We start from the raw sequence: 26,963 nt of genomic DNA on the forward strand, positions 1-26,963 counted from the left end.
AAGACATGGATTTCAAGTTTTCTCACCTGGTAAATTTACATTGAGATTTTATATAGTACTTTATTAGAAATACAATTTCTCTTCTGTGAGTACAGGGAGAACCCATACCTACCAGCTGACTGTATCTGCATTTGTAGTGATCTCTTGGGTTGACTGGGAAAGTTATAGAACCTCTCTGAGCCTTGACTAACCCTCATGGTATGGGACTTAGAAAGGAGGCCTGTAATGTCTGGCACAGGATGATGGGAGAGCTGTGCTGCTGCTACTCTTGTCTTCTTTTGTCAGGTGTTACAGTATCCAGTCCATACACTGTATTCGGTCAGCATGTGTTCATCAACTATGGTGCCAGGGTCTTATTACCTGCATGAGATTATATATAATATATACTCGGCTTTACCGTTATCAGTTAAACACTCAATGTGCCAATTGTGTAGAAGCTGACTTCACTGGGAATCAGTCACTGAGCAGCATAATTCTAAAAACCTTACGTGGCTTTTGGGTACTTTATGAACCTTTTTATAGTAACTCAGAAGCAAGCAACTGATCGAATTAATATACCTCTATCAAGAAGCAATTCTGTTAACCTCTTCTCCTCTGTCTATCCCATGTGTGCTTTATGAAGGTAGGACTTTATCCGTTGTTTAGGTTGCCTCATGTAGTAGAGATACAAGTTCATAATGCTCAGGCTTTGGTTGGCCTTAGCTACTTACAGTCTTTAAAACAAAGAAAAAGAATAAATCAAAACAGCAACAACAAAACAAAAGACTCTTGACCCAAAAAAAACAACACCCTCTCCCCCAAAAGCTACCTTCTTAGTTTCTGGGTTTTGGGAGTTTATTTTGTTGTTGTTTTTCAGGACAGGGTTTCTCTGTGTAGCCCTGACTGTCCTGGAACTTGCTTTGTAGACTAGGCTGGCCTCTGACGCAGAGATCCTCTTGTGTCTGCCTCCTGAGTGCTGGGATTAAAGGTGTACACCACCACTACCCAGCTACCTTCTTAATTTCTGAAAAAACAAAGGGTCTAAACCATTGATACTTCTTTGATTATTTAAGTCTCAGTTTTTGGTGTGACTTTTATAGGAACGATGCAGATATATTATACAGTTATCATTAAGAAAGTCACAGAAAAAAAATTTAGTGCCACCAGTAAGGAACCTTTGTATGAACAACTTTTCAATTTTCTTTTTTCATTCATATATATATATAAACATGTGGAACATTAGAGCTACTTTAAATGGTTATGCTGTATGTATTTGTGCCTTAAAAACAACAATGAAGTGCCATAGATATATCTTTTTATAGCTATGGGTATATGTAGCCATCAGCAGGGCAGGAAAAGCAGCTCAGTGCATGTGCTAAGCATTCACATGGCCTAGGTTTAGTTCCTACAACTCTCTCCTAAGAGAGAGAGAAAGGAAACTGGAAAAGGAGGAAGAGAAGGAGGGAAAATAGAGGGAGACAGGGGATAGACCATAATTTAAATCTAGTCCTGTTATACTATTGTATCACAATTAATTTAATGAGTTCCAGACTTTTTTAACAATAAAGAATCGTACTTCAGTATGAATGTCCTTGCTTGGATTTGTATACTTACTTCATAATGATGAACTCATAAAAATGATATTGATTAGGAAGAAAGCCTAATTTTTGCACATATTAAAACAGTTGGGGATGTAACGCAGTAGAGTGAGTGCCTAGCATGCGGGTCTTGTGTTTGATAACCAGCACTACCACCAGGAGGATTAGAAGTTCAAGATCACTCTTGACTTTTTAGCAGCACTGAGCCCAGCCTGGGCACCATAAGATCCTGTTTCAACAAAAAACAAAACAGTGCCCTGGCAGACTTTTTCTATGAAGGACCGGTTCATGCATAATTTCTATAGGAGTTAGTCAAATTGTTACACGTTATTTATATATATATATATATATATACATATATATGTATATATATGACATTTATATATTTAAAAGTTAGGCATGGCTGTGTTTCATTAATACTTTATTTATAAAAGAAGGCAGCAGGGCTGCATTTGGCTCACAAGTTGTAGTTTACTTTCCTCTTTTTTGAAGCAAATTAGGGATGATTAGGGCTGGAGCTTTGTCCCTAGTAGGCTGTAAGCTACTTTTATATAGTCATATCTTAGAATCTCTTTTATTTCAGACTGGTTGAATGGGCATACCACTTTCTAGATGAATCACAATTGATACTTATTTTCAGGAGCTTATTAAAGGGTGTTTTGAACCTACTCCTATTCCTGAGCCTTAGGAAATTTTAAATTCAGAAGCTGTTAATGTGCCTTCGTGTTTTTATACTGTTAAGATTTCAGCATATTCTGGCAGTTTGAGGGGGTGAGAAAAGATCTCTTCAAGTTATACTGTAAGGGAGACATGTCTATTTTCATACCTTTGGAAGGTTGCTTTATGGAATTGGGTTCTAGATACATCTGGGAGCAAAGTTAAATGGAAAGTCTATTTAGAAAAAAATCAAGTCCACATCAGAGGAGACTTGTCTCAGCAGAAATATACCACAGAATTAGTTACTGAACTAGCCACTCTGCACATAATTAATGACTTCTTTGAATCCTGAGTTTCTATAAAACAGCAATTATTGGTTTAGAACTGCCCTGAAGGTATCTATTGAAGATCAGGTAGAATCATGAAATAGTTAAAATTATTGTCTTTTCACTGGTTCCACTGGTGAGTTCACTGGTGACTTTTAAGAGATGTATTCATTATTTATCTAATGTATGTTGGTTGATGGATATTAATATAGCAGTTTGGTAGGCGCTGCAGAGGAATACAAAGCTGAATGTTAGTTATTGCTGTTAATAACAGAAAACCTGGTTTAAAAGTCAAGGATGTTCAGTGGTTAGCACAGGTATCTTAGAGCACTGGGCGGGGAGGAGAGCCTTTTCTCCTTTACACCAAGGGGTCTTGTGGAGTAGGTGCCCTGGGGAAATACAGAGATTTCAAAAGGAGAATGCAGGGGAGATCATTCCACAAAGACCAGCCAGAGTAGTGTGTCCAGTAAGGAAAGCCCAGCCATGATGCAAGGCACATCAACTAGGCTAGTCAGACTCTAGGCTAAGCTTTTTTCTTGATGGCAGAGAAAACAAAACTGAAGAGACAGGTTAAAGTTGGAATCTATGGAGTCTAGAAAGAACTTTAATGGGTAAGTTGTGGGGAACTTCGACATCACCCAGGAGAATATATGTGACCATTGGTGGGGTGGGACGTGGCACTGGTTGGTGAGTGTGGAATGACAAGAGTTGGGGTTGTCACTTGAGGTTTGTGCAGAGAGCCTCGTGCATACTTCTTAGAATCAATGATCTACAAGGCATGTAAGGGACAGCTGAGGAGACTGAAAAGCAAGACTGGACAGACTTTCAGATTCAGTAGGTTTTGGAAATATGGAGAAGACTTTTAATTATGATCTATGGCTCTGAGTCTTTGTTAGTGAGATTTTGATGATAACATTGCAAAATATAATAAAACCAGGGATGCACTCTAGTGAAAAAAACAAGCACAGTAGACTTACCTAGTTTTCTTGTTTAGAGAGATCCTAACTGAATATCTGGAAAATTTAGTGGGAGCATGACAGTTCAGGATTAACATTCACATGAAACAGAAAGGGGAGGGATTTGGTATCCTGTTTATCTAGAGGTGACAGATGACACCATCAAAACTGTACAGAGAGAAAATGGTGTTTTCTAGCATTACTTCTCATTAGGTGTCTTTAGCAGTATGTGAGGTCACACACACACACACACACACACACACACACACACAGATGTAAAGTGTTCTGTTCCCTATTTATCTTTTTCTTTAAGCTTTCAAAGCTGCTAGATTTCAAGAATAAAGCACATTCACTTAGAGCACACAAGAAGATCCCCACTGGAAAATATACACAGTTCCACTTTATTTTATTCCCCACTACTTGAGATCCTTGGTAACAAAGATGTCATTGGTGGAAGAGTTTGCCTTTGCATTTTATCTGAACGGTAGGATTGTACAGCTTTTCATTTCCCCTGCATTTCACTGCAGTTGAGATTCGTGTAGTTGGGGTGGGCATATAGCATATTTAATAGAAATCCATTTTGGGTCTATTTTCTTTTTTTAGGCTGAGGTCCTTGGCAGGCTGGGAGGGAGGATAGTGCTGTGTACAGTATAGTTTGTGTTTGAGTTGACAACGTTTTTACTGTGTGGAACGGCAGGATTGAAGGTGCCATTTGCTTCCTTTCTCTTTTTGACTTTGCCAGAGTTCAGGCTTTGTATTCAGAGAAAATCAGCTTGCTTCATTGGTCTTTGGGCACAGTTTATTGATCTTTGGCAGCATGCTTTAGTCTCTGGCTCTCCTCCTCAGATATCTGGGGGCTCCTCTGGTTAGGGGTAGGGTTTGTGGCCACCCCCTTTTGGCTCAATCGTCATTGTCATTTTTACTCATTTCAAATGGGACATCAGGCTTCTTCAGAGGTGTTCGTGTCTCTAGCTGGTCACTGTGCGCAGAATCTAGTAACTGTGCACACTGTATTTTATCCCTTGAGCCATCAACGGCCAAACAGTCACTGATTTAATGTAGAGGGTTCAATAGTAGCTTGCAATGCCGTGCTCTTTGGGATGGCATTTGTTCTGTTAACTTGGAAACAACATATTCTATCACATTTCGTTTCAGCTCGCTGTTCATTCTTTGCATATGCATTTTCAACCACTTTTTCCTTTCCAGTATTGCTGAATTTGGGGAGAAACAAAAAAAAACCTCATTAATTTGTTCTGTTTTTATGTCTGTATAAGTAAGGGTAACTTAAATAGATACATTTTCTTTTGACTTGGACACCTTTCTGAACATCAGCCTCTGAGAGAGAAATTCATTCTGATTCTTCCTTTCTCTGAGACAGAGTTTTACTTTGTATCCCAGGTCTGCCTTGAACTTGAATCCAGCTCAGCCTCTCAAATGCTAGAATCATAGGCCTGTGTCTCCAGGTCAGGCTCATCCCGATTCTTGATTATTATGGAAGGTCCGGTAGAGAAACTGAGTAGAATGGCTGAGTTCAAGGAGACCTGGCGTTTGTTTGTTTGTTTGTTTATAGAAAAGTGAGCCTCCAGATGATAGTCTTCCTACCTCAGCCTCCCAAGAACTGAGATTACAATGTCAGGGGTTTGCCCAGACACTGGCCTAGATTGTCTTAATGCAAAATTTTCATCCACATGTTAGTGTCTGCCCCCCCACATCAGTGTCTTGCTAATGTTTGCAGTGTGTGTGAGTTGGCCATATCATTCCTTGACTATGATGGCCCTTTATCCCATGCTTCTGTATCCCCACTGTCTTTTACAGAGCATGTGATGTTGGAGGTTGGGATCTATACCCAAGTGGATACCCTTTTCCTTTCCCCAGTAGTCGTGTATCTTTTTAAGTAAAGTTATCATCCAGAGAGCCTTTATTTCTTATACTTGGATACTCAGAGGGGCAGGTACACTCTGGACCACCAATGTGGGCCATAGGTCCTGTCAGTCAAGACCATGTTCCCCAGAGGGTTAGGTTACTTTAGACTTCATTCACGTGTGCTTCCTAGGAACTCTGCCTTTTAAATTCAAAACTCAAGGCATTGAGAGTTGTAGAACACTCAGAAAATGGCCCGATCTTTTATTTGTAGGAGGATTGGCTTGTACAGGAGAGACAGAGGGTCAGATATCCTGGTAATCAACACTTTCCATGATGAACTTCAGTAGGTCAGCCCTTTTGAGTGAGACAAGTTTTTCTTTCCTTTTAACACAGCAGAGCACGAGCAAGAAGCCTCCTAGATATCGGTAGCATTGGCCTCTAAGTGAGGCTAACTGAATGAGGTTTTCAGCTTCCCTATTGCCATTTGAATTTTCTTCTGTCGTTAAACTTCTTCCCTTAGTATCTCAAACTTCAGAACCCTCCTGGGAGAGATGTGTGGGATGCCACTTTTGTGGGTGTCAGTGGAAGGAAGCACGTCCACTGAGTACTTAGAAAAGTTTTTCACGGATGCCATCTTACCAACCTTACTAGCCCTACATAGGATGCATGATTCCTCTTAGACAGGTACAGAAACAAGGCTCTGAGATAGTAAGTGACAAGAAACCACAGCTTAGATTTGATGTGGCCAGTGTCTGTTAAGAGCTTTCTTTTTTCTTCCTTGTGTTTTGTTTTGTTTTGTTGTTTTGTTTTGTTTTAAGGGAAAGTGTTTCTCTGTGTAGCCCTGGTTGTCTTGGAACTTGTTCTGCAGACCAGGCTGGCCTCTTAACTAACTCAGAGATCCACCAGCCTCTGCCTCCTGGGTTTATATGTGTGTACCCCCCAGCGCCTAGCTAAGAGCTTTCTTAATAATACCTATCTATAAGATGGTTGGAGTTGAGCATTGAAGACAAAAATATTGGACATACATAAACATACTTAAGTTTTCATTAAATAACGGCTCTCAAACTTGGCAATGTATATATACCATTAAGCAAATACTCCGATGTTAGTTTCTAAAATACTGAATAACAAGTGTAAGTGGAACCAATTGAAACCATTTCAATTCTGTACCTTTTTTTAAAAAAATAATTTTCAAAAACTCTACTGATAGCACATGTTAAAATGACTTCATCCCTACTTTCTTTAGCACTAAAACTCAAATAAACTGAGAATTGAAAAGCATAAATTGAACTTTATCACATGGTAGGATTTTTCTAGTGGAAGATGAATGTCTCTAAAAAGAGCTTGTCTTAATTCCACCTATCCATTTTATCAAACATGGGAGATGACTATAGTGATAGGCCTCAGTTTTCTTTAAAGGGAAAATAATGTAATGGAAGTTTTCTCTATTTGTCTGATGTGGGAATTAATAAATATTAGGTATAAAGCCCTTTGTACTCTAGAAGAAAGATTCTGTGTAATTTTAGCATTATTCATGGTCCATTAGATTCCTCAGGGTGTCACCAGGGAAGGGAGACTTTCACCTTTTAGCCCATATTTTGCAGCATACAGACAAGGACTCTTGTTTGTGGCTGTGAAAACCTCCAGTAATTGAACCTGCACAGGTTGCTCCTGCCACAGAGCTTGGAGCCCTCCTCCTGGGCAGCTTATCTGGGAAGATGGTCTCCTAAGTACTTCCCACTCCTGGGGCACACTGTCTCCACCTCCAGGTCATCTGCCATTTTTATCAACTCTTGTCAACCTAATGAGTAGTAGTAGAATCACATGACTCCAGAGTGTCACATGTTCCATCCTATATTCTTCTTCTAGAACCTTTGACCCCCCATCTTTATCTAATTCTTCTTGGAACATCCCTGTCTCATTTAAGGCTTTTATAAGAGTGGGTATATTTCTGTAAGAGTGGGTATATGCATTGCTTTCTCATCAGGGAGCAGAACATTCATTTTTCTGTTTTAGATTCTGTGTGCTTAGCCCTTGGCAGTCTTCACTTAGAGATTTGTGATCCAGTAATTTTGGTCCCACAATGTTGTCTGTAGTTAACTTGTCAGTTGAGAAGTTAAGATGTAAGTCAGACACACACCTAGCCTCTGTAGCTCACCTTACTGTTTCTGGTTTTGTATTCATGTGTCTGGCAGCAGTGTGTTTTGCACGCACTGTCATCTTCACAGTGTTGGGGAATCTTATTTCTTTGTCTCACAAGAGATCCTGGCTAGCTATTGTATGAGCTATTTCACTTAATGGCTTTCCTGAACGTGTGTCATATGGGTGGTTTTCCTCTTGCTGTTTGGCATCCTGAAGTACCATTAATGCTTTCCTCTGCCTTGGAATGTAGCAGTTCTTGCACTCAGCATGTCCCCGAGTCCTCCTAAAGGAATGTACCTCCTTTTCTCTCTTCCCTTCATTCTATGTTTTATATCCACCTTTGTGTATCCATTCTTTTCCAGGTTCTTCCGGTTGGTTTTCTCATCCCTTTCATCATTGCTGGACTAGAAATCACTGAAACACTTAGAGTGATTCAGAACTGATCTGGGCTTAGAGCCAGCTTAACTGTGAAGACTTGAGCTGACATCGAAGTTACTTTGCTTATTTGGGATGTGACTTTCATGATGCTTGTCAGGCAAAACCTTACGTGAATGTTTTATATTTAAAAGGAAAACTAAATTTCAACTGGAGTCATCCCTGGCTCCATATGCCCCTTTCTCAGTCACATATTTCCCCTCAAGTTGTCATTCCTGTGTCTCTTTTTGGTCCTCATCCTTCTCCTCATCTTCCGCTCCCATCCACTCACCCCCAGATACTTTGAACTGCATCCCTTTGCAACTCGAGCTGTTTCTGTTTTCTTTTTTCAAGTCTGATACCTAACAGTTTTATGTGCCCTAAGTAGACAAATAAAAATGTAGTGTGTATGTATGTGTGTGTGTGTGTGAGAGAGAGAGAGACAGAGACAGAGACAGAGACAGAGACACGACACAGCAGCCGTGGAGGTGGGGGTGGGGAGTTGAGGAAGTCTGGTACATTTCCTCCCTGTCCCACAGAAAATGTGTTTTCCGAAAGCCCTTTGACACCGAAGTGAATGCCCAGTGGCCCTCCCTTTCTGAATTCTCCTGGGGGTGGGGTAGAGGGCTTTGTGCTCGTTGTCATCTTTTGTTTCTGCTGATTATACACAAAGTAAGCTGTAAATCGCTCTCTCATGCACCGTGATTCCTCTGAGGGATGGACAGGAGAGCAGCCAGGTACCCTGCTTCAGCTTCCCCTGGAGATCTCATAGGCTCTTTCACACGGCCTCTCACGTGCTTTTACCTAGCCAGCAAGATGAAGTCTTTATGTTCAAAACAGAATCCCACAAAGAAACCTGTAGAATCAAGTTTAGAAATACTAGCTAATCGGTTCATTATTTTTTCATCAACAGAAAAATCATTTTATTACTCTAAAAGCAAAGGTACTAAGAAAAAAAATTAAAAACTATCACTGTCCATGAGGTCTTAATCCTTGTGAGTATCTTGTGAAAAACCATTATAGTTTCATCTTAGAGTATGGTATTGAAACAGACACTGGTTACTAAGACAGAGGAACATGGATAAAGAAGAACCTCGAAGTCACTATAATATTTAGATAGGCCCACTATGTTTCAGGATCTCAATTCACAGTGGAGGAAAGAGGTGGACAATTATGTCAGCCCTCTATGGAAGTCACTTTCTGGTTGCTTTTAGAGAGCTGGCTACCCTTGGAGTTTGTAAGTCAGAAGATGGAGGAATCCATACCAAATTACAGCTGATTAGCCGTCATCTTTTCTGCCCCAGATGCTGCTTATTTTCCGTAAGAATTTCTCCATTTGGTAAGGATGGCACTGGTGGTGTCAGTCCTGGTGGGGTACTGGGCACTGTGAGAGTCCAGCCCTCTTGAACTGTGCCGTTGGATTTGAACCTCAGTTGTCTTGTCTCCAGAGTATGGGAGTCTACTTTCATGAGTCCTTCTGTTTTTCTTTTTCCTGCTAGAAAGGCTAGGACTCCAAGTTCAGGAGTGCTGCACACTGCTAGTTCTTCTTTGTCTCTAGGACTGTTGAAACATCCTGGTAGCTTGCTACAGTTTTCCTTCCCAGCTTAAAAGACTTGGTTTCCTCTCAGAACTGTATTTCTAAGTGTCTGAAGTTGTAATTGAATGTAATTATAGTTGTTTAACTTTCTCCTTTCCTCTTGAGAGTGTTTATAAAGTGCATTCTGTGAGTGTGAGGATAAAAAGAAACTAGAAGCTTAGTATTTGTGACATGGTCAAATAATATTAAGATAAGTAGCAATTTGCTTTGTGTATGTGAAATAAGGTATTGTTTACACACAATTTGCAATATATACATTCTGGCTTATGGAAACCATTTCAGTCAGCTCAGTAGTCACATTTGTTAGAGTTTTATAGGAATCTTTTGCGGGATGGGAGAGAATTCATTTTGATATTGAATATTCCAAGATTGATTTTTTTCCTTTTCCTTTTATTGTTCCCTTGAGAGAATTACTGATGCAGAACTCATTAGTGCCCCTCCATATGTCAACTGCAGGGTACAATCAGCATCATTTCCATTTGTGACAGAACACAAATTCCTAATGCCTCTGCTTCTCTATGCTCAGTTCCCTGCCCCCTTTTCCCACAATTTAGAGTATGAATTCTTTTGAAAAAATGCTTATATTGTTTTAGAATAAAACACAAATAATAGTGTGTGATTTCCTGTGTTGTCTTTATAATATGTAAAATCAACAAATATCTTTAGAATTGATGACACTAAATGGAATTTTTCTTACTTAGTATCTTGTACTCAATATTTCTTTTCCTTTTCATTTCTAAAGTTTGATTTTGCAACTTAATAGCAGGTAACACAGAGGTAATTATCTACTCTATGCCTTCATTTTTTTACTTATAAAATGGAAATACTCATATAAAATTGCTGACGATAAAAAGTGGCTTAATTTTTATACAAGGTGCCTACACACTGACTCACGGATGGGGTTGGTAAAATGCTTGTGTAAAGAGGGGATTATTATGGGCTGGAGAGATGGCTCTGTGGTTAAGAGTACTAGCTGCTTTTTCAGAGGGCCTGGGTTTCTCTCACTCATATTATTATTCACAATTGTCTATAACTCCAGTTCCAGGGGATCAAACACGCAACACCCTTTCTTGGCCTCCATTGGTACCAGGCATGCATATGGTACACAGACATACATTCAGGTAAAACTTCTATGTAAATAAAAATAAAACAAAGACATGGGACATGGTGGCACATGCCTGAACCCCAGCACTTGGATGGTAGAAGCAGGCAGACTTGGGATTTAAGGTAACCTTCAGCCAGATAGCCAGGTATAGGCCAGCCTGGGTTATATGTGAGATCCTTCTCATAAACAAGCAAGACTTATTAACTGTGACAGCAGATGACATTAGGCATTTTACTGTCTGAGCCTCAGCATGGAAAATAAATCAGAGATTGAAGCAGATAGGAGAGCCTTGGTTCTAAAAATGTTTGAAAAGTTGACTGGGTTATGTTATGAGGGACAGTCCTTAGAGCAGGTGGGACTTACTTAGAAACTGTTTGGAGCTTGAGCATCAAACTAATTTGTAAGGTGAGAGAAAGAAGAGAATAACTTATCTGGTTGAGGACTGACCCCTTAATGAGGACATTGATAACACAGATGATCTTAATTGGAATTTTGAAAGGCTCATGCCAAAGACACGGGTGATATGTCCCATAGTTGGTGTATCGAGGTAGATATTGGTAGCTATGCGTTAGCACAGATAGTATGTATTGGCAAATACCAAGAGAAAATTTTGTGTTTGCTGTTCTGGGAGTGGAATCCAGAGCTTTGCTTACGTCACTCAACCTCTCTATCTTTGAGCTAGATCTCCAGGCCCCAGAGAAAAATGTTAAAAGTAGGAAATAGGTTTAGATGGATTCTAAATCCATTTCTCATCATCTCTTAAAACGAGAGATCAAATAAGTTGGAGCAGGCATTATTTAGGGATGATACTGACTGACTGTAATAGAAGACACAATTTTGAGGATAAAACTCTAGATGCCAGGAGTTATCTATTAGATAACATTTGATTGTTGTTAGTTTTGGAACGAATTTTATGCCATGTTTCTTGTACTTAAAGACAGTAAGTTTTGGGGGCTGGGGCTTTGTCTGACAGCAGAGTGCTTGCTTAGAGTGTGCCGAGCGCTAGGGTCAGCGTCCTACCCAATAGGAACAGAACATCCCTTCCCCAACAAACAAGAAGCAAAACAACATAGTAGCATGCAAATAAAATAGAAATATAAGTTAATAATATATATAATATAATATAAATAGAAGTTAAAATCGACCTGTGCTAACATATTCCCGAAGAGGGGGAATTAAACCTGTTTTAAGAGTAGAAAGGATCTTTAGACAATATAGAATGCAATGCACTCGATCTTTCTCTGGAAATTTGAAGGCTCGGTGAAAAGAAGGTATTATCAATGTCCAGTAAAGAGTCTATGTTTCGGTCTGTTTCCTTCCCTCATTTTCTCCTTTCTTTCTAACTTCCCTTCTTCCTGTCTATAGGTATTTATGACTATTTGTGCTGCATGATGTAAATATGAGGTCAGGGCCATGGGGGCAAAATTTATGTAGATCTTTCCTTTGTATAATTACCTTGTTCTAGTTTATAAACTACATTTTGAATATTTTCAATATATTTGTCATAACAAATGTCAAGTGTGTATCAGGTAGTCAAGGCCCTTTTCAGACCTGCGGTTGTGATGATCCTGCTTCTGTCTGGGTAGAGTGTGACTGTGTTGCAGCCCCCATACCCAGCATCTAACTCGGCCATATTCCCTCAGGTTCCACTGGCATGTGCTGGCAGAGTGCTGGGTGCAGACTTTTGCCCAAACCTGGAGGAGCCAGACCAGAGGCTGGAAGTCCAGGTTGGAGTCTTACTGTTTATTAGCTGGGGGTGGTGTTACAGAAACAGCGATCCCTGGAGGCCATCCCAGTGTTACCAGTGCTTTCAAGAGGTGACAACTCTTGAGACAGGTGTATAGAAGGATTGATGTGGCAGATATGTAGCAAAAGGTCCTTGTAAAGCACGGATTGGAAGAAATTTATTATCCATCCATCCATCTGCCCACCCATCCATCCATCCACCCATCCACCCACCCACCCACCACCCATTCATCCGTCCATCCATCCATCCATCCATCCATCCATCCACCCACCCACCCACCCATCCTCCCATCCACCCATCCACCCATCCATCCATCCATATATGTATGTATATATATATGTAGGTAGGTATGCATGCATGCATGCATGCATGTATGTATGTATGTATATATGTATGTATATATCCATCCATCCATCCATCCATCCATCCATCCAAGAAGTGTACTCTGGGGTAGAAAAAAAATTCTTGATCCCTGAAGGCTGACTGTGTAGACTGACACAGGTTGCTATAAGATTTTTGGCAAGTGATTCAACTTGGGTACTTAATAAGAAAAGCAACACTTAACAATAAGCATCGTCTGTCTTAGTACATTGGGAGATGTGCAAAGTACAGTTCTCCTGAAAATGTTGGCTTGGATTTGAGTTCACTTTGTGTGGTCTTGAAGCATTAGACCTGGCTTGGCATATTGCAAAATAAAAATATAAAGATGATGAAGAACATCTCCGCTTCTGTGTGCTTTTGGATTTTTGAGGGATATGTTTGCCATTACAATGTACAGGCTGAAGTTTCAACATGGATGGCGTGAATAAAACCATTTCATTTTTTTTTTCAGAGCCTCAACTTGGCATCATTTTCTAGATTTTTCAGACTTTACTGAATAAATGTATTGATTACAGTATTAAAGTATTTTTTACTGATTTGGATGCAACATATAATAAAAGAGAACAATTTTTATAATTGAGTTCCTCATAGTGGGAATGAGGGTAAGATAGGAAGCTTCAATTTTTATGGTACTAAAGGGGGTGTACCATTTCTTGCACACCTGCTCTTGGCCTAGAGAAGACCACCTGAGCTTTGTTGCATCCCAAGCTGGTACTGTCTAGGTGGTGTATGGATGTGGTACAATAGAAAAGCAGGTGTGTCACATTCGAGTTACGATCATGTATTTCCTAGTTCTGGAAAACGAACAGCTATGTGACATGCAGATGCAGAGTGACAGAAGACTTCTTGTGGGGAGTAGCTTGATCCTTGACCTTTGGCATGACACGGGGATGTTCTTCCAGCAATCACCATGAGCGGCTTGTGAGGATGATTGTTGGATAATGTGTTTTGAACCTTGAGTTATAGTGCGAAGAAAATGGGTTTGTAATGCTAGTCTACAGTAAAATGTAAAACTATTTATTTAGCATGTTTTCTTGGCATAATGAAGGAGGAAAGAAGTCTATGTACATGTTTAGTAAAATTCTGGTTGTAGATAAACAGTATGGTTGACAAATCATTATGGGCTCTGCAAAGAAAACCAGTATTTCACAAAGTAAGGAAAGTGGTCACATTTCTAGTTACTTTCTTCTTTACCACTATTTGAGTAGACTGAAGGGGAAAAGTAAATGTCTTGAAAGATTGCCAACTAGGTTGAATTGGTGAATTAGCCAGGACACACTTAAACCGTTTCCTTCTCTTTTCCTTTCCTCTCCTGGGTATGGCTTCCATACCTTTTAGTAATACCTTTTGGCCATATTATGTCACTTACAATAAACTAAGTCCGTTCTTTACCAACTAACTGTTCCGGAAGGATTCTTACGCTTCATTTTTTTCATCCTTGTCATGGCATTTAGTTTGTTCCTCTTTCTTCTGTGAGGGAAAGAGCCATGCACTTCAGGGAATTCATTGCAGGACTTGCTAGAGTCATCTGCCTTTCCCGCTTGGGTCTTAGGCTTTACTCTAGTGCCAGGCATTGTAAAAGGCTAGAGGGCTGCTGCTTGGCCTCATGATTCTCAGAGTAACTTCCAGGGCACCTCAGTTTGGAAGCAACACTTTGTTTATATTCTTTCTTACAGAGAATTTTCATTTAGGGATATACTCTCATGTATGGTTTAAATTTTATACTATAGTTGATTTATGTTCTTATGACTCATGAAGCCTCTTTCTGCCCTTAACTTCTTTCTTTTAAATCCTTGCCTTTTATTCTTATGTTTTCAGCTATCTTAGCAGCTTCATGGTTTAATAATCTTGATACTTCCAATTCTTATCCTCAAATCTTTGGTCTTGAGTAACTGTCCTACAAGTCTGTGCTCAGATTGACTTTTGCAAAGGTATCTGCTGTGTTTTGGGGTTAATATGCTTGATAGACCAGTAGCTAGAAAGTCAGTTTTTTTTTTTTTTTTTTTTTTGGTTTTTCGAGACAGGGTTTCTCTGTGTAGTTTTGCGCCTTTTCCTGGAACTCACTTGGTAGACCAGGCTGGCCTCGAACTCACAGAGATCCGCCTGGCTCTGCCTCCCGAGTGCTGGGATTAAAGGCGTGCGCCACCACCGCCCGGCGGAAAGTCAGTTTTAGTTCATTTTATGTCTTGGTTTATTTTCCTCAGTAGCTTCTGAGGTAGATGCAAGCTGGGCATTTTCTGCATAACTTGGGAGTTTAATTGATAAATAGCAGCAAAGAATTGTATACTCGTAATTGCCTTCTAGGAAGTTGTCCTTCTAGGGTAGACCCCTCTTAATTGCTGACAAGTATTTTTTGATTAAGAAATTTTTAGCCGGGTGGTAGTGGTGCACGCCTTTAATCCCAGCACTCAGGAGGCAGAGCCAGGCGGATCTCTGTGAGTTCCAGGCCAGCCTGAGCTACGAAGTGAGTTCCAGGAGAGGCACAAAACTACACAGAGAAATCCTGTCTTGAAAAACCAAAAAAAAAAAAAAAAAAAAAAAATTAATTCATTTTACATACCAATCACAGATCCCCCCCCTCTTCTCTCTTCCCGCATTCCTGCCCCCAGCCTTCTCCCCCTCAACCTACCCTCCATTCCTTCCTCCAAAATGGTAAAGCCTCCCATGGGGAGTCAGCAGAGCCTGGTACATTCAGTGGAGGCAGGTCCAAGCCCCTCCCCCTGCCTCAAGGCTGTGCAGAGTGTCCCACCATAAGTATTGCTCTCCCAAAAGCCAGCTCACGCACCAGGGATGGATCTTGATCCTGTGGCCAGGGGGCCCCTTAAGCAGATCAAGCTACACAACTGTCTAGATTATGCAAAGGGCCTAGTCCAGTCCCATGGAGGCTCCACAGCTGTTGGTCTAAAGTTTATGAGTTCCCACTAGCTTGGTTTGGTTGTCTCTGTAGGTTTCCTCATCATGATCTTGATGCCCCTTGCTCATAGAATCCCTCTTCTCTCTTTAACTGGACTCCTGGAGCTTGGCCTGGTGCTTGGCTGTGGATCTCTGCATCTGCTTTCATCAGTTACTGGATGAAGTCTCTAATGACAGTTAGGGTGTTCATCAACTGATTACTGGGGTAAGCCAGCTCAGACACCCTCTCCACTATTGCTAGTAATCTAAGCTGGGGTCATCCTTGTGGATTCCTGGGAACTTCCCTAGCACCCAGTTTCTCCCTATCTCTATGATGTCTCCCTCTATCATGATATCTCTTTCCTTTCTCTCCTACTCTGTCCCTGTTCCAGCTTGACCATCCTGTTCTCTTATGTTCTCATCCCCCATCCCCTACCCTCTATTGTCCCCCCTCACTCCCAGTTCACTCATGGAGATCTCATCCATTTCCCCTTCCCAGGGCGATCCATGTGTCCCTCTTAGGGTTCTTCTTGTTAGCTAGCTTCTCTGCAGCTGTTGGTTGTAGTCTGGTTGCTGGTAAGTATTTTATATATGTTTAATTAAAAAGTTACCTTTCTTAGCCTCACTGTATCTCATCATGGGTTGAGTTGTTACAGTTAACTTAGCATTTTTTTTTTCTTGGTTGGGAATTCACTATGTGAGGTTTGACTTGGTCTTTTTCACCACTGAAGTGCTTAGAAAATTAGAGTAAATAATGAGCCAATATTTCAATACCAGATTAGGCACAATTTACTGTGATGTTTCATAAACCACAGACTCCTTTCTTCTGTGAATGCATGAAGGATCTCTTTTTTTTCCAGACATACCGGGGTGCAAGTGTAAATTTCCATAAAATTTAAATGAGGTGCTTCCTGTAATTAATGAACAATTGTGGCTGCTCTCTGGTCTGCATTGTAATTAACCGTGATCAGGCTTGTTTAGTGATGACACTGTTCCTGTAATAAGTTGACAAGCTACTGTGAATTTGCCAGGTTATTAAACAACCTGCAGCATTCACTTCTGGAGCCACAGGGATGAGCTCCACAGCAGCAGCTACTGCTGGTTAAATGCAGCATGAGGGTGGACCAAAAGCAAACCCCTTGAAGTCCATCTATCACCGCAAGCAGATTGATATTCCTGTGATTTTGGAGAACTTAATTCATGTGGTATGGGGGCATCTTGAAAACTTTATTTATTGTGTGATGAACCTATGGGGGGCAAAGCTGATCATTTTTAAGAACACACAACGAAGCCTGCAAATTGTCTGTCGTGTACCAGTGTGAGCCAAATGGAGAGAGGTTTCCCTTACCACCTTATTAGACAGGTATAATTAATTTTTAAAAAGTTCTTCTCAGATTCACTTACATATAACACCCCCATATAAGATTATTCTCTCTCCTCTCTCTCTCCCTCCTTTCTTCCCTCTTTCCCTCCCTCCCTTCTTCCCCCCTCCCTCTCTTTCTTTTTCTCTTTGTTAGAAACAGCAGATGACTATGTCGTAAGCAGTCACATCGCAGGTACTCAGCTCTAAGTGGACTGGTAGCCTTAGGTCCCTGGTCACTAGTTCACCATCCCCCCACCTCCCTTCAGGTTAAGAGCTGTTCAAAACGTTACTGTCTAGTTACTGTGCTGTCTTTCATTCAGATTCTGTTTATTGACTAAACCACAAGGATTCCTGCCCAAAGTACCAGGCGGTCTATGCTTGACTGATTTTGATTTTCTAACATCAGCCCTGGGGTTTATTTGAAAAATGTACACACACTGCAGCTTTAACAAGTCAAGTGACTGCATGTTTTTGACCATGGAGTAGAGTGTATCTGAAGATCATTAAATTTGGTGGTGGGGGTGGCCGTGGTCAAGCATAAAGTGTGGTAGTCCTTGCACCATTTCTGTGTGTGTGTGTGTGTGTGTGTGTGTGTGTGTGTGTGTGTGTGTGTGAGAGAGAGAGAGAGAGAGAGAGAGAGAGAGAGAGAGAGAGAGAGAGAGAGAGAAAGAGAGAGACATGGTTTTTGTCTTTTCATCTTCTCCAAGAGCCAGAAAGTTTCCTGCCGTTCCCTTTCCAGCTCTTGACAAATGATTGCCAGATGTGAGATCCTTGCAGTGCTCCTTCCCTAGCAAACCTGCAGCGCAGGGATATTTGATTCTCCCCTGCCCATTTCATCTCCTTTCCACATCTGCCAGGGACACACAGGCAATACATCCCTACATGAGAGTTTAAAGTTTACTCAGCTCCTTTTCCCCTTCAGATAAAGTGTTCGGAGACAACGGAATGAGCTCCATATGATGCTCTCCCAACTCCTCCGTATGAGATTAGTTGTTTATTTTACTTATCTACCTCTCAGTAATTGAACTTTCATTTCAGTTTCAGTCCAAGGAAAATTTGATGCAACTCTGGGAGTGCTAAGAGTTTACTGTTGTCTGTTGGCTAGAGAGTGTCACCACCACAGCTCCCCTCACCCCACCCCACGAGTCCCTCAGATCCAAGAAAGACAGTCTATTCCATAGGACATCCCAGTAAAGCATTTAATATACACATATCAAATGGTAAGCGTCAAGTGTCGCATAGAACGCAATAGTCATCTCAGCTTTAAGAAATCCATCTATGGGTGTGGAAAAGTCACCTTGTTTGGCTTGATTACTTTTCCCTGTGTCCGTCTCCATTGTCCAAGTTGCTATGTAGGAGGCTGCAGTTCTAATCACAAGTAGCTTGTAAAAGAGAAAGTGTACTGAGCTGGGGAGGCATGTGGAATTAGCTTGGTTGGGGAGGCCACACACATAATCACTAACATGCACAGAAGTCTTTTGCATCTGTTTAGAATCTGTATTGATATTGATTTTTTTTCTCATCTCAGTTTGAAAATATTTTCTAAAATGCCCTTAGAGCTCATGTGCGTGCTATAGGGTGGGCTGACACAGACGGCCTTTCTGTTTTCCTATTACACTTTTTGGCAAACGAAAAGGCCCCTTATTCCCTGAATAAGATCAGGGTATTTTTTTAAACATTTAAAAAATAATCCATAAAATGTCTGCCACATGTTCTCCAGTTTATGGAAATGTTTTCCAAATCAGGGCCATGTATCGAATTCTTATTGTAAAAGTGCTAGTGTGTTTATTTCTGCCACCTTCTTAGCTACCTGTGATTTCTGTTTTTATATGAAGTCGTGTTTTACATGAAATTCAGATGAATTTAATGAATATTTCTGATATGTAGACTAAGATTTTTTATCGTTATTATGAAAAGTGGCAAGGTAAAATGGCTGTGCCTGCCTGTTATCACGATCAGAATAGGAAATATGAAATTTGTTTTTCAATATGTCCTTTAAACAAAATTAGTGAAGTAAGAACAGACAAAACGAAACAACAAAAACCCAGTAGACCCTGGGAAAACAACCACCACCACCAAACCCTGCTGAGCCTACGTAAATGGAGTAAAGTAACTAAGAAAGTATTACCCAAATGCATTTCTATTTAACATATTTACTGAATAGGATAGAGAATAATCATGATAGAGACTGTCATTTCATATTGTCCACTCTTCAAAGCAAGACAGTTCTCAAAATAAAATGACCAAAAGCGAGACAGAACGGTCTCTGTGGAAAAGTTCATATTAGGATCGTTCTTTGCTTTCCTCTGGGACCGATGCCACCATAGGCACTCCAGGCACTCGGCGGATGCCTGCCGGTGTGGAGTAGGTGAATAGGTGGAGGCAGGGGTCTGTTCTCAACAGCACGGTTAGGAACTCCAGCAGTAGCTACGTTCTCCAGGTTGAGATCACTTTGCAGAATTTGCCCTAACTAATGCATCGGCTGGTTTCTCATGACTTCCTGCTTTTTCCTCATCATAGTTATTCTGGGAGGCAGAGAGGTGCTAAGCAATGGAGGTGTCATCCGGCTGTGCACCTAGGGAATGTCCTTCAGAGGACGACTTGTCACCAGCCGTCAAAGAAGAGAGTGGCTTTGTGGTCTCTGAACATCTGGCAGCGCTGCACAGGAAGCTGAGGGGGTGTCATTAATTGTGATGAAATAATTTAAACCATCAGGAATAAATGAGGCTGTTAAGCTAAGTTCAGATTCCATTTGCCATGCACATGTGTCTAGCAGCCTGTGTGCAGTTAGGAAAAAAATTGAATTATATTAGCTCATGAGTAGAAGTGAAACAGATACTGTAAATGAAACAAGTTGCTGTACAGTGATGACACGGTATTGAGCCACTTCACGGAGTTACAGTTTGTGGGATCAATACAGCAAAAGTGGTATATTATTTGATGAATTTTTACATGGAAGGCTTTTTTCTGTAAGTGTACTAAAGTGCACTGCAAGGGGCAGCAGGCTGGACAGTGGCGGGAGTACCACCAAGGTTTTAACATGCTGAGAAATACGGTGTACACTGTGGGGTGTGCGCGCGCAGCCAGGGAGGAACGGTAGGGGTGTGGACGGAAAGAGCAAGTCAGCAGGTAAAGGTGGCGTGGCTGGCGTTCTTTGTCGGGCTCTAGATGCACCGTCCACGCTCCTGTCGAGATCGCTGCCGAGCTCAGATTAGATGAGAGATCACACTGCCCTGATTTCAGATGTGATTCTCAAACACTGGAGAACCAGGCAACCCCGACTTTCTTCAGAGGGGGAAAGACTGTCAGCTGTTGGAAGTTCTGAGCAATGGTGTGTTGGCTGCGTTTCTAAAATAAAAGTTATTGTTATGCACATGAACAAAATTTCAAAACTGAACCTTTGTTTCAGACGAACATAGAAATTGAAAAGTAAAATGAGACTGCCTAGGTACAGAAACCATTTTTGAAAAAAAAAAAAAGAAAGAAAAAAGAAAGGAGAGGTATTTGCTGTCAGCAAACAAGATGCAGGCTCTGGGCCGGAGCCCCGACAGGCCTTGGCCAAGAGCCATTCCCTACAAATGTGTTATCTCGCTCTGCTCCTCGTCTCTTGGTTGCCTCTCAGCCTTTCTTTCTGCCCAGTCATGACTCTTTGGTGCCTGCTCCATGTTCTCTTTTCTGTGCCTGTATTTTCACTTTAGGTTTTTGCCTTTTTATATTTGCTTCTCTTTACCTCTTGCTCTCATTTCCACCGTTCACAGAAGCGACCCACAATTCCACTTCATCCATACAGCTTCCCTGCTGCTCCTGTAAAGACTGCTGTCCACGATGATTTAGAGGGGGGAAAAAAAAACCAACCCATAAATATGTAAAGTTGTATGACTGTTGGTGGGTTTAAAAATGTGAATGAATTTGATAAGGAAGTTTAAGAACAGAATGCAGGATGTTAATTGAGCCATCCTTTCTTCCTGCTTTTGAATAAAACTTATTATTGGTCAGTGTTATTCAGAATTTAGTAGTTCAGGTGAGCATTTTCATTCTCCCATGCAGGAGGATATTCGTGTAGAAATCCTTGACTTCAAACTTGCTTAAAATCCAACAGAGTAACTGGTAAGATCTGGCCTCTGTGTGTTTTTATCTCTGGATTTAATTTTAGTTGGTGCAGTGGAATAGAATAAGTTTAATTCTTTGGTGTTACCTAGCATTTCTGGAGAATTGAAAGGGGGTGATAGTGTCAGTGTGTAAGGTTATTTTATATAGCACACAATAACAGTAAATCTGTTCTTATGCTACAAATATTTTCACTAGCTTCTGGTCACCAAACAGCTAATAATTAGGGAAGAGATTCCTGAAAAAAATATATATCTTGATTATTTAAATATTATGTAACTTAAAACAATTTTAACTTATCTTTCTACCATAGGAATTCAAAATTGACAGAAAATTTTGAATAACATAATGGTTTTCATTTATTACTTTTTATTTGGTATTCTCTATGCATCTGTTTTTCAAAGACAAGACAGTGATAGTGCATTCAGCAATTGAAATTTCTTAGTAAATATAGAAAATTGTTGAATGACTGTAAGGTTTTCCCCTTTTTGCCCTTTTAAATTTAGGCAAGATATAAATTAGGTGCTTGTACATACTTTCAGTTTTTTTTTCTTTTTCATTTTTCTGTTGTTGTTGCTGTACTTACTTCCTGCTTAAATAGCCTTAAACTCATGGATTTGTATAATTCAACTTTTAATATTTCAGGTATAATATGAATGAAATAAACTTTGCATTCTTCTTTCTTAGTATAAGTGTTTTGGTGGGAGGATGTCTAGATTTCAGGTGAGGGATTTAACATAAGCTGTTTATGTTGATTACTGCTACTATTAATATTAGAAATGCTGAGCAAGCTGCTGTATTTACTTTGTGTAATTTCTTAAGCCACTATCACAGCAATTTCATATGAAAAGGAGATAAGAAAGAAAAATAGGAAGTTTTTAGTTTTTGCCTTGATTAGAGGATTATGTATTATGAGTGGGCATGTACATGTGCATGGGTTTTAATAAATATATTATAGTATACACCCATACTTTATATAGCTATAAGACTTTCTAATGATCTTCCATTGGAATATTTGGTTGGAGTTAGTCATAATGATTACTTTAGATTAGAACATACAGCTATTCCTGTTTCTTGTAAAAGAAAAGGAAACCTTTTGTTTGTAGATAGTAGAACCTCAAGTATTGTGTTGACTTCTTTAGGACTCAGTAATTTTCCTTATGCTTTAAAACTTCACAAGTGAAAATAATATGAATCATAAGACCCAATATCTTCCTCTTAAAGACTTTGAAACTGTGGCTGAGAAACTTTAAAGGACTTCCCCCAAGTCATCCACAAATTCTTCACTGTTATGTGTCAGAGCCTAGATGATACCATGTGCTTGTTTTCATTCCTTTAGAGATTAATAAATGTTACATGGCATTGCCCTACATCTTAAATTCTGGAGTTATTTAGCCAGGTTGCCCCATGTTCCATAAGATCCAGATGAACATAAAGAATGCAGATTCCAGTGCCACCTGAATCTGGTGGGGGCAGAATTCAGGAGGCTTCTTTTCTAAGCACCACAGTAGCAGTCTCTCAGCAGGGTTTCCATGAAAACATCCCATCTTCTTGCAAGACCTGTGAGATGTGTTGAAGGAATGCTAAGGCATAGAGTGTTTGGGTCTGGCTCTTTCCTTCTCTCTTTCTTTCTGGTGTCACTTAATGTTGTTCCAAAGCTACATCTCATATTGTCAAATAGAAATAGTCTATCTAAGTGATCCCTGTTTCAAAAGAAAAGTGTCCTTTGCAGATATACGAAGAAAGGAATTGCCTGAGAACATAAAAGTCTTCTTTAATGTTCTGTGAATGCCAGTAGAGTTTCTTGGAGCACAGAAACAGACTAAATTCCCTTGAAATCATTGTTATTATTTAAAAAAACATCTTTAAGTGTCTTTTTGGGTATGGTTCTGTGTTTCCATCCTATAAAATGTGAGCTAAACAGATAGGGTCTCTGCCCTCTAGGAGTTTATAATCAAAAACATGCATTATAGCTGACATCTGTTATTGTATTGAGGTTTTACAAATAAACGTTGATCACATATATAAATAAAAGTTTTATAACAAAGAGGAGAAAAGTCTTTCTTGCCTGACTAAATAAGTAAACAGACATTCTCATCCCCACACTGAAACTATCCATAGAAGTTGTAAAATGACTGAATTAAAATAATCCTGGCACCAGGGTACTCTATTACACTGTGATTTTTAAAGTTTGAAGTGTGAACTGTCCTTACTATGACGTCACTGATGGTATACTTTGAATGGATGTGATTCTGAGATGGTGTTTTGTTAAGAAAATTGAGATGAATCCAGTTTTTTTCCTACCTATGGATTAGTTGTATTCTAAATGCTGATTGGTGATCTTTGCTGTATAAATGAGTATCCAGGAGTAGTCTGAGGTTTTTATCCAGCCCTTAATATTAACAAACATCATATGTTTTAAAATGAGCAGTCTTTCATTTACTCTGTCAGTAGACGCTACATCAAAACAAGCACAGGCCTTTAAAATTGACGCTGATTATGAAATCAACTTTAGGGGGGTAGGGGGTAGAGGGAGAATTTTCAGAACTTTGGAAGGAAGAGTTGTACTTGCAAGTTTTGGTGAAGTTATACAAACTAAAATTCAACGTGTGTTTATGCAGGGAAATAGGTATTGAATTTGAAAAACATTTTCTTTCTTTATGCTTAGCTTTAGTTTAGGGCCTTAACAGTTTCTTCATTTTTGAGTGACTAACAACATTGAGAAGACTAAACATGAACCCAGCTCAAAGGTCAAGACATTAACTGAATGTCTATCTCTACCTCGCTGTAGGTGTCTGTCTGTGTAAATTAAAGCACGTGGGTGCATAAATTAATTAAAAAAATAGCCAGTGATATAAATCAAACTTATTTGGTACACTGGTGAAATGAGCATTGTTTATAAGATTATCTTGTTATTTAATCTCTTCTGGATAAACCTGGCTGGTTGGCATTATGAAGTAATAATACAATTAATGTGATGATGGTATACTTTTTCTCGTACAGGTCTGATCCTGCAGGCCTTTCTTGACGGATTTGTATATATAGAACAGCAATGGAACTGGAAATTTTAATTAGCCAGATTCCCCCCCCCCCCACAACTCCTTTGTGTATGTCTGGTTTTCTTTCTTTCTTTTATTTTAAAATCTCAAAATGTCCCCAGAGGTTTTCAATTCTTTTGAATCAGTAATCTGCTGACCCCGGAAGAACAAATTGCCTTCAGATATTATTTTCTCAAAACTGTGCAAAGTTCATTATAGGAGCTACCTGCTGTCTTCTGCTACACTGTGCTGTGCTGCTGGGTCTCAAATAAAAAGAAACTTTTACTTATAAATGAACCCAATTAGGAATTTCTTGAATAAACAAAAGGCTCTTTTTCTTTGATGTACAAAGGAATTTTGTTTATAACTATTAGTCACATAAGTCTGTTCTTTACATAAGCAAAGACCATTCCTTATCTTTTGTATGAAAATGAATGTAGCCTTGGAGCAGAATATAAACACTTCTAAAATGCAAGAAAGAATCCTGGCAATGTGCAATTGTTTGTGTTGCTATTTAGTATTTGATTCACAACTTTTGTTTAGTTTCTTGTCTCCGGGTCACATCCCCACCTGCTATCTGACTCTGTGAGTTGATTTCTTTACGTTACAAGATAAAAACTTTGCTTTGGGGAAAGTAAAGATCTGTATGTTACTGACCTTGTTCTCAGTTTGCCTAACTGTATTTGGCATTCTTTTATGCTTAATGTTTTCTGACAATGCTGTCAAATAATTTTATAAATAAATTGCAAAGAAAAGAAGACTTAAGTAATTTCCTCTTCTAGAATCTTTTATGAAGAGAGTTTGGTGACTGAAATTCATTGTTCTTCCTACTTAAACTCAGACAGGATAGATCTAGAACAGTCCTTTTAGGATTGTGTATAGGGCAGTTATGAATGATTTGATGCTCTCTCAATTGTGATGTTTTTTTTCTTTTTAATCTTGGAATATTGACTTCTTTATTGGTCAACATTGGTAACAAACATTTTACATCAAATATTTAGATATATTATTTAGACATTTTGATCTCCTTTTCATGTGTGTCATAGGTATCACTGTTTGAATAGTGATTACTTATCATGCCATAGCAGTATTTGTGAGTCTCAGCATATACCTATGGTTTTGGGAATCAGTAACCACAAAAACAAACAAACAAAAAACCCCACAAAACCAGAATGCCAGTCACCCAAGAATGATTTGCTAAGAGTGTACTTAATGAGGAAAGTGGCAAAGAAGACTTCACACTATATGTTCTGATACATTTTCACTACTGAGTTCTTTGTTCTACAGCTTAGGTTGTAAGATATTATTAAACTGTGCAGATAGATATTTGCTGGGTTTGGGTATGTTTTCTGGAGGCCTTTCTAGATACTATGTATCAAACAAGTATTGGAATCAGGGTATGTGTTGACTGGAGCCCAGGCTTGTGGTGCAGCAGGGCATCCTCTGTGAAGAGGTGACTTAATCGTGGGCCAGCTGCTGTCTACAACCTACTGACGAGAGCCAGCTTCTAACATCTGATAGGAGGGAGGTTTCAAAGCACCGTGAGGAAGCAGCATGGGGCTGTATGTCGTGTTCCTACCTGGGAGTGATGCATACGACTGAGCCCATGAGAAATCCTGAGATGTCTAAATCAACCAAATAGATGCCTGTTGGCAAAGGCAAAACCAAATACATGGTTGAGGCTATGTGTAGCCCACACCCTGACTTTTTCTGGTGTGTGGGTTCTCCATAAGTTTTCTCTATCTGGATGTGAAAAATCTAGCCCTCCTTCCCGTGCTCATCTCACTTCTCATCTTTAGTTGTTGTTCTTCACTGCAAGTTATGTCATCGTCTCGTCTTTTCCTCCATTTTGACGCAGTAAGATACTGTTTTATCCACTCATTTTAGGATATCCATTGAAAGTTGACTTAACCTGTGTCCCCCTGAGACAGGTCATGACATTGATGTCTCTGAAGGGTCTTTGTTTAGGGAAGAACTTGGAGAAGAAATGACATATTGGAAAAAGCAATGCAAGGATGAGTGTTGAGGTGATCAGGACTACTAAGGATTGGTGCTTCTTCTCAATGAGGCTTTCTGAGGTACATCATGGATATGTCTCCCAGAATATCAAATGGAAAAATGTTTGCTCGTTACCTATTAATTACTGTGGCCCTCTGAGAACCCCATACTTGTAATGTCTGGAGTCGTAAGTACATGGGGCAAGTTTAAGGTAAGGTGGCGACCTTGGTTAATGTGTCTGTAACAAGAAGTGAAGTGGAGAAAATTGAAAGCTAATGGGAAACTCTATGTTGGTTTCCCTTTGTTCCATAAACAGCTCTGAAATACTTGCTGTTCTGTAGTTCTATAGATACTGCAGTGTTCTTCATGGGTAAATTCAGCTATAGTTTTAACCACCACTTTGCTATTAGAAAGGATTGTTTGTATTTCTCACAGTAATTTCTGGCAGTTCTTTGCAATACTGACTGTTCATGTTAGGACCAGGGTTATCATTATTTTGACACAAGTTCATTACTTTATCCACACGGGAGTATAAAACACCCATAGATGTTATCTCAATTATATTCCAAAGTCTTTGAATTTGGAATAGGGGGATGTTATTACCTATTCAGCTACTCTTAGTATTTTTTTTCTTTAAGTTTTGCTTAAAGGAAGAGTTACTTAGCAAAATCATGCCACACAGTGATTTGACTCTTCAGGGGTTTCAAAAATGGACCCAAACCTTCTCTGTAGTTTTCCAGATGGTCACTGGAAACTTAGTAGGTATAATTAATGCTTTTATTAAATCATGACACATGATA

At 39.7% G+C, this 26,963-nt stretch overlaps 1 protein-coding gene across 5 annotated transcripts in view; it reads left to right on the forward strand.

Annotated features, from left to right (window-relative positions):
• The window catches only part of Bnc2 (basonuclin 2), a 407,225-nt gene that overhangs the window by 152,633 nt on the left and 227,629 nt on the right, over positions 1-26,963 (forward strand). For 3 of the 5 annotated variants that reach the window (XM_052717937.1, XM_052717942.1, XM_052717939.1), the window contains exon 4: positions 12,281-12,364. The exons of the other annotated variants lie outside the window; for them this stretch is intronic. In XM_052717937.1, the coding sequence (XP_052573897.1) occupies positions 12,281-12,364 (84 nt within the window). The remainder of the gene's footprint in view (positions 1-12,280; positions 12,365-26,963) is intronic. 5 annotated transcript variants of the gene reach the window in all.

The sequence above is a fragment of the Peromyscus californicus genome, unplaced genomic scaffold (genome assembly GCF_007827085.1).
Source record: "Peromyscus californicus insignis strain IS unplaced genomic scaffold, ASM782708v3 Scaffold_5__1_contigs__length_169319896, whole genome shotgun sequence".
In the NCBI taxonomy this organism is placed as follows: domain Eukaryota; kingdom Metazoa; phylum Chordata; class Mammalia; order Rodentia; family Cricetidae; genus Peromyscus; species Peromyscus californicus.